This window comes from Panicum hallii, chromosome 5 (genome assembly GCF_002211085.1).
Source record: "Panicum hallii strain FIL2 chromosome 5, PHallii_v3.1, whole genome shotgun sequence".
Taxonomy (NCBI): Eukaryota; Viridiplantae; Streptophyta; class Magnoliopsida; order Poales; family Poaceae; genus Panicum; species Panicum hallii.
In genome coordinates this window covers 37,975,091-37,983,704 of record NC_038046.1, presented here as the reverse complement: position 1 = coordinate 37,983,704, position 8,614 = coordinate 37,975,091, and the positions used below count along the sequence as shown (strand labels likewise).

The window sequence follows — 8,614 nt, the reverse complement described above, 5'->3', positions numbered from 1 at the left end:
AAATAGAGAATAGGAAGATAACGACGATGTTCCGGCAAAGGAGTCGCCGGCATTAGGAAGATTTAGTGAGTCAGGGCAAACCTTGGGGTAACTTTGGTTGTGAAGGAGAACGGGTGGAAAGTGAATTCCTGTGGCGAACAGGATCGGCGATGAGAAGTACTCGACGGTGACGAGATTCCGTGGGTGACGAAGAAGTTTGCCGGGAAGGGTTGCAGTGGGTGGAAGATGGCCAGAGGAATGTTCCTCACGGTGACCCGTGGTGACGATAGTCAGCTTTGCCACGGCGATGATGTTTCAGCGAAGGGATCCAAAGAGGCTAGGTAAGAAGGTTCACGAGCTTCCTCGATGTGTTGTGGTCTCGCTTGAACGATCGGCGAGGAATAGGAGTTGCTGGATGTCGTGGACCATGGGACAAGACGATGGAGCCGGATTTGTTCGCTATGCCAACTCCTCCGTGAACCTCAGGGTTTTCCTGCTCACGGGTCGAACTTCCTCTGCCCACGCACATGCGATGCTAAAGCATGGCCGACCGAACACTTATGCTCACACAAGAAGAAGCCCTCCTCGGCTTGACTGCTCCGGTGCGTGCATTGCCAGCATACTTGCGCAGCCATTTGCAAGGCCGCCGCTCCTGTTTTGCTTCCACACCAACGGCCCCCAACTTGCTTGCGCGTGATCTGTTGCTTTGCATGCGCCCACGCCTGCGGAAACGAGCCGAGCCGGCCACCGGTAGAACACTCTCGCTCGCATCCGCGGACACGCTAGTCCAAATCCGTTTGGACCTCCGCCTTCGTTTCGCCGCGCCACACTCGCCCCCTCTGCCTTCGCGAGGATCGAGGTCTGCTCGCACCTGGCCACCTCCAAATCCTTCATGAGCAGTTCGCAGTGCCGTCTGATCTCGTCCGCTGCTTTCTCTTCAACGGCCTCCGACGTTCTCCACGTGTGGCTCTACTGCTCCCGTGTGAATCCGTCCGCAGCCGCTGCACTGCAGCTCCTCCCGCACCGCGCGTGTTCTCCCTGCACGCCGTTGCCCTGCACGTCGTTGCAACATCCGCCCGACGGCTTCCTGCACCCTTGACGCCTCGTCCAGCAGCAGAACCCTCGCGTTCTTCAGTACCGCGCGCGCCAGCATTTCGTCGAACACCTTAGCTGCGTCCTCGATACGGCCGCCGCGTTCCCGCATCTCGCGCAGAAGCTTTCCACCACAACTCCTCCTGCGCGCGCCTGGTCGCCAGCCACCGCTTGGTGCTGCCCGCACATGCTCCTGCATGCTCCACCAGCCGCTCGTGGCCGTCTGCACCGCGCCAGCACTCCAGCTCCCGCGCGCGCCACTCCTGGACCACTCGCCCAGCGCCTGCCAGCCTCCTGCGTCGAGCCGCCACGCCTGCGCTGGTGCCTCTCCTCCCGCGCGCGCGCCTCCTCCAGCCCGCCGCCGGTGCTCTGCCCCTGGGCCCGCCCGCGCCGTGCGCCTGCTCTGCCCAAGCCTGCTCCGCCCGAGCCAGCGCTGCCCACTCCCGCCTGGATCCGCAGCCGCGCCGCCCGCCTGCCGCCCGCGCGCCCTTGGCCGCGCTGCGCCTGCCCTGCCGCCACCTGATCTGCAGCCGTCCGCCGCCTGGTGCCGAGCAGAGGAAGGAAGGCAAGGGGAGGCGCCCAGATAGGGCCGCCGGTGGAGGAAGCAAAGAAAGAAACGCCAGGGGAAAGAATAAACAGAGAGAGAGGGATGCTACCGCCAGTGATTGGAGGAGGAAGTCAAGTAGAAGATGAACAGAGAGAGAAGAAGGAGGAATGGATTTCCCCAAGGACTTATGCGCAATTTCAGAAAATGGTAGGGACCTTTCTGTAAAGCAGAATTTCCCATCAATCTAAAACTCTAATGAAGAAATGCCCAAAACGAAAGTTGGAGAGTTTTTCAAACTCTACAACATTGCTTTAGGGCCTAAGTTCAAAAACTCAAAACTTATATCTTTACACGTGAAATTTTGAACAAAAGTTGGATTTGAGTTACTTTTGTCCTAAAGAGTAAAATTTTATAACATTTAGGACCTAAATGCAAGCATTCATGATACGTCATGATGACGGAATAGACACGTCATAATGATTGGATAGACATGTCATGATGACTTGCACCTTTTACACTTTAGTCCTGAGTAATTTTGAAAGTTACTTTTGTAAATCAAATACTTGCATAAAAGGACATGTACTTTTATAAAATTACATAAATACCCTTATTTTCACCATTTTACCCAAACTTTTACACAATTCAACACATGCATTTCTAATGCAACTTTTTGGATAAATATATATTTTTACAAGACATAAAGTAAGAAAAACATGTTTGCAAAACCACCCTTCATTTATTTTGAAGTTACCCCTTATCCAAATACATTTTGCAAAAACAACCCTAGGTTTTTCTGTAATTACAAAAATACCCTTTTTACTTGCATTTTAAATTTTCAAAAGCTTCACATAAACATACACAAGCTTTACACTAACAAGCACATACTTCACACTAACAAGTAATATGCCTAGATTACACGTACATGAACTGTCACAGGCGTTCTGCGGGCTAGGGCGATGGAGGGCGGTGGAGAAGGGGCGGAATCGCTTCCGGAGGATGATGTGGTGCTGATGATGCTATTGGTTGGGGTGGAGGGGTCCTGTACCGGCGGGTCGACGAGAAGCCGAGCGGCGGCGGCGCTGGAAGCTCACCGGCACTGTGGGGAGGGGTGCTGGGATGCGAGAAAATGAAATTGAAGAGGCTGAGAAGCACCAGCGGGTCACGGCGGAGCTATGGTTATACTGGCTTCGGGTTCAGGGAGGGTGTGGGCGTGGGTCGACGGTGGTCCGGAGGCACGGCGGAGGTCCACTGGGTGCGGGAGTCGGAGCAAGGGAAATTGAGTGAAAAAGTGAGTGTGCAACGCGAGAACGAGGGGGTTAAGGACTCCAGGACGTGCTCGGGATCAAGAATAAGACGTGACCAAGCGGAAGCAGGAGCTGGCACCTCGGCGGCGCGCGTGGCGACCGCGGCGGAGCTCGGGCAGAAGCAATGCGACGTGGAGGACGCGGGGCAAGACAGCACAAGGTTGGTATGGCGGCGGCGAGGCTGTGAGTGACGCGTGGGCTCGCTGGGAGATAGGAGGTGGTGCTGGAGTCACTGCGACAGCGAGCGGTGGCGAGGATCAGCTCGGGCAGACCGCGGACGACGTGGCGAGGGCAGGGGGTGGCTAGCGCGGGGTCGGGGAAGGCGGCGGCCAATGGTGGGGCGGCACGTGGCTCAGGCCAGAGCAGCGCATGGGCGGCAGGGCGGCGCACATGGCCGGGCAGTGGCGGTGGCGTGCGGCAGAGGAAAAACAGAGGAGGGAGAGAGAGAGGTAGACGAAGGGGGACTAGATTATAAACTCCAGAAAAGGTAGGGACCTTACTGTAATGCATGAATAACTTTCAAACCAGAGCTCAAATGAAGATGGGTCCAAAAGCAAAAGTGTAGAGTTTTTCAAGATCTACAACTTTGCTTTAGGTTTTATCTGCAGAAGAGCAACAGTTTTGAAATTAACATAAAACTTAGCAAAGTTTCCAAACTTTATGTAAATCCTATAGATAAAACTACACTACATTTACATCCTAGGTGTAGTTTTACCTACATTTACGATTTAAATGCAAGTTTTTGACTTTTGCAAAACAACCCTCATACATTTAAATTCTACCCTCCATGCTTAACCATTTAACACTAAAGGACCTCTATTAAAATATAATCACATAAATAACCATTTTTCCTTAGCATTTAAATTTTTAAATACATTTTCACCACATTTTGCACATGACATTACACTAAAATCTAGGGTGTGACAATGCTAAATACCTGAGTGTCACAGCCCTCCCCCCTAAAAAGAATCTCGTCCCGAGATTCCGGAACAGGATAGAAAGATTAAGTTCGGAGGTTGGCTTGAAAGAAGTCTGGAAAATTATGCTGAAGATAAGATTCAGTTTCCCATGTTGCTTCTTCTTCTGTGTGATGATTCTATTGGACTTTGTATATTCTGGTAGTTTCTCTCCTAGTGCTTCTTTCCTTGGTATCTAGCACTCTGATCGGATGTTCAGGCTGCGTTTGGTTGGGCGTTTGGGACCTGCGTTTGCGTTTTGAACGCACAATCCGAACCAAACGGGTGCAAACGCACCGCTACGTTTCCAAACGCAGCAGCTTCCGATAACGTGTGTAGCCACAGCCGGTCGGGGGCACGTTCGCGGCGTTGGCAGCGGCAAGATTGAAGAAATTACCCGCCTGCCATCGTTTACACAGGTACCGGTTCATTCTTTTCCTTCGTTCTCCTCTCGCTTCTCCCCATCCCGCACCATCGCGCTAGGGTTCTCCACGGCGGCCGCGCCCCCGACCCCCCGGCGCCGGCGCCCGTGCCCCCGGCGGCCGCGCCCCCGCGCCCCCGGCCGGCTCCCGCGCCCCCGGCCCCCCGCCGCCCGACGCCCGCGCCGCCCGCGCCCCCGCGCCCCCGGCCGGATCCCGCGCCCCCGGCCCCCCGCCGCCCGCGCCGCCCGACGCCCGCGCCGCCCGCGCCCCCGCGCCCCCGGCCGGATCCCGCGCCCCCGGCCCCCCGCCGCCCGCGCCGCCCGACGCCCGCGCCGCCCGCGCCCCCGGCGCCCGACCCCCGAGCGGCCGCGCCCCCGCGCCCCCGGCCCCCGACCGCCCGCGCCCCCGCCCTCCGGCGCCCGCATCCGCAAACGTAATTAGCGCTTGCTCTCTCTCCATTCCCCCCTGTGCACCATTTTGGTTTTAGGTAAATATGCTTGATATGCCGATTGTGTATATTGAGCTTGGGTACCTTGTAGATATAATTCCAAACATTAGCATAACGAAAGGTATTGTTCTTTGTTGTACCTTTAGGGTCTTTATCTGTTTATTACCTCTTTTAGCTTATCCATCCTTCTCTCCAATGCTTGCATGATTTCTACTTTGCCCTTTCTGCTTATGGGCAAGATGCTGATTGTTCTTTCATTCCATTCCTTAGTAGTTGCTTTGATGTGAGATTTCAGGTGGCTAAATTTCTCCCATGTTTTCTATACTGTCTTTCATTTGGTCACTTATACTGTTACAAGATAATGCAAAGAGAGGGTAGTAATTAGAGCAGTCATATGGAAAAACTAATAAAATAGCAACAAAACAAAACTGTGGAATTTTCCAATACTAGCATGATTAGTTCAGAACATAGAATGCCTAGCTATGAAGGTTATTGAATCAAAAAATGAGCCAACACTAGTTTGAACTTGCCACAGTTGAGGGACACTTTTCATCTATACGATATGGCTAGTCAATGCCATGTGGAGTCAGGTCCAACAAGTTAACTGAGACAGGGTGGTGTTATAAGTAAAAAGAAAATATTCCTACGTCTGATTAGTACAATCTATATGGTAAAAGTGATTAGCTAAAGTACAAGAGCGCTCAACATTAAGATAGGCATGCTACAATTATTTTATATGCTTCAGTACCAGCCCTACCACATTACCTATAAACTCTGTGCTTCAGTGGGGCTAGCACATCCATGATACCACGACCATTCTTTATTAGTATTTGAAAAGTAGCAACAGTCAGATATCCTCTCCCAGTGGATTAGTCATAAGAGCTTCTTATAGCAATTAAAGTAGGTACTGATAGATCGTTTGGAGAGTTACATTAGGTCCGATGAGCTGTGCAACAGACATGTAGCAGTAACAATTCATTGCTTTCTGTTTACTATATGCTGAATTTGATCTCAAGGGAAACGATGAATTTGTATGCATATCCGTTTCTGGTTTTGCTTCCTTTTTTGGGTGATAATTCATTGCTTTTTAAATACATTTGGATTAATACATCGATTGCTTGTGAATGAAAAAATAGTTGATTTCGATCCTCACATTGGTGATGGGTGAAAAGGCGGTGTGGGATAATGCCACTTTGAAGCACTTCATTGATATCTGCAAGGAGGAGCTTACTCTTGGGAATAGACCAAATGGTTGTTTCACTAGAACTGGTTGGAAGAACCTTGAGGATAAACTTCTTGCAAGAGCCGGGTTGAAACTAGTGAGGTCACAATTGAAGAACAAATTGGACAACATGAAAAAAGATTACACCGTGTTCATGGAACTGAAAAATGCTGCCACTGGGCTTGGATGGGATGATGCGAATCAAACTGTTGAGTGCTCTAGCACGTGGTGGGATGAACATCTTGCGGTGAGTTACGTTATGTTTTTTGAATGGAATTCTATTTGCCTTTGTTATATGTCGTTTCTAACCTTGCTAAATTTATTTTGCAGCGATGCAACAACCCAGAAAGAGGTATCAAGTGTGCCCATGTCAAGTTTCGAAAGAGGGGGCCGAAGTACCTTGATGATTTACATCTGCTGTTTGAGAAGGTGCATGTCACCGGTGCTTCCGCATCATGTCCAGGAGATATTCCTTCAAGTGACTCGAGTGATGAGGAACCAGTGGAGATTACTCCCATTGAGAAACCAAAACCAGCAGGAAAGAAGCGCAAACAATTGTCTAGTCAGATTGAAGAGAAGGAGGAGAAGAGTCCATTTTTCCGGATGTACAAGAACACATGCATGAGGATTGAAAGTGCAGCTGAAAAAATTGGGTCAAGTCTTGAAGCATCATCGGCTCCTCCGCAATCCAGCCGTGTTCCAACTATTGCAGAATGCATGAGAATGGTGAAGGATTGTGGGATTCAGGAAAAAACTGCTTTGATGCACACTGTTCACTTATGCCTCATGAAGCCTGAGTTTAGAGAGTTTTTGGGTGCGCTTGAAACAAACGAAGGAAGGCTTGATTTGATTGAGAGGGAGCACGAGTTAAGGAAGGGCACATAGATCTATTTCTCTTGTGTTTGAACCTTTTATTTGCTTACGTTCTCGTATGTTCGAACAATTGTCTTGTATGTTGGAACCAGTGTTGTTTTTTAACTTCGAACCAGTTCTGTTATGTATGTTGGAACCAGATTTGTGGTGTATGGTGGAACTATTTTTTCCCGTGTATGCTTAATAATTTTTTCTTGCATTTTTTGAACAATTTACTTTCTTTATGTAGATGGATGCGAATATGGAAGAGCTGGCTAGAAAAGGGCAGCAGTCTCTTCTTTCACTAAATGAGTTATCTCAACATGCTGCGATTCTTGGAAATCTGGCTGATCTTTACAATGACCGGTATGCTAATAAAGCTGAATATAGAGCAATGGAAGATTCGGAATCTGGTTATGATTGGGTCATGAAGTGTTTCAACCGTCCAAGATACTTTTATAAGATGTTTTGGATGAGTACAGAGGTTTTTATGACTCTTCATGATTTATTGGTGTCTTCATATGGTTTGAAATCCTCTAGAAATGTTACATCAATGGAATCATTAGCAATGTTCTTATGGATTGTTGGAGGGCCTCAGTCATTTTCCCAAGCTGAAAGCCGTTTTGTCCGATCAACATGGAGAGTTCATATGAAATTTAAGGACGTATTGAAGTGTTTACTTAAACTAGCAAAACACAACATCGCACCGAAGGATCCAACATTTAGCAATGAACATGAGAAGTTAAAAGAACCTCGTTTCTGGCCTCATTTCAAGGGTGCTATTGGTGCAATAGATGGATCACATATTCCGGTTATTGTTTCGGTTGATGAGGTAATTAACTACACTTGTCGTCATGGATATACATCACAAAATGTACTTGCCATATGCGACTTTGATATGAGGTTCACATTTGTGGTTGCTGGATGGGCGGGTTCCGCCCATGATACACGGATCCTTAACCATGCATTGGCAAACTTTCCTTCATTTCCTGTACCTCCTAAAGGTAAATTGTCCCTTATACACTTTCATCATCATTTTGTACAATGCTAACTTATTTTTTATTTTCAGATAAATACTATCTTGTTGACTCTGGTTATCCAAATCGAACTGGATACCTTGCACCTTTTAAGGGGACTACGTACCATATACCAGAATTTCGTCATCGTCGTGGACGTCCACCGCAAGGAAAGCATGAGTTATTCAACTTTTTGCACTCCTCTCTCCGCAATGTCATTGAGCGAGCATTTGGAGTTCTCAAGCAAAAATGGCGCATATTGAAAGCTATGCCGAGTTTCTCAGCTGATCGGCAGAAAGAGATCATTATAGCGTGTTTTGCGCTACACAATTTCATTCGTGATAGTCAGTTGCCTGATAAGGAGTTTGAGAGGTGTGACGCAGATGAGGAGTATATGCCACGAGCATCAAATGTTGAGGAACAAACTCAAGATGATGGTTGTGAGATAGAGGGAGAGAATGAAGTTACTATGAACACAATTCGTGATAGGATAGCTGCTTCAATAGAAAATGCAAGGGGAATATGAGATTGCTATGTAGCTCAGAACTCTTTTGAAATTAACAATCCATTTATTTATATATGTAATATAAATTCGTGAAAAACATGTCGCCAATGCAAAGTTTACATCATTACGCTCTTTTTACATATATACAGCATATCAGGATCTCAGGGGCATTACGGACATTTTACAGCAATTCACAGTTTCATAGCAGATTGAACCAAACGGCGTTCAGCTTTTTCACAGCAGCTTTTTCACAGCAGCTTTTTCACAGCAG

The 8,614-nt window shown here is 48.5% G+C and overlaps 1 protein-coding gene across 1 annotated transcript; it reads left to right on the top strand.

Annotated features, from left to right (window-relative positions):
- Positions 1-5,908: 5,908 nt before the first annotated feature.
- LOC112892636 (L10-interacting MYB domain-containing protein-like) lies at positions 5,909-8,364 on the top strand. Its single transcript, XM_025959763.1, has 4 exons — positions 5,909-6,217; positions 6,301-6,696; positions 7,073-7,188; positions 8,184-8,364. Exons 1-4 carry the CDS (start codon positions 5,909-5,911, stop codon positions 8,362-8,364), a joined length of 1,002 nt encoding a protein of 333 aa, XP_025815548.1.
- The last annotated feature ends 250 nt before the right edge of the window (positions 8,365-8,614 follow it).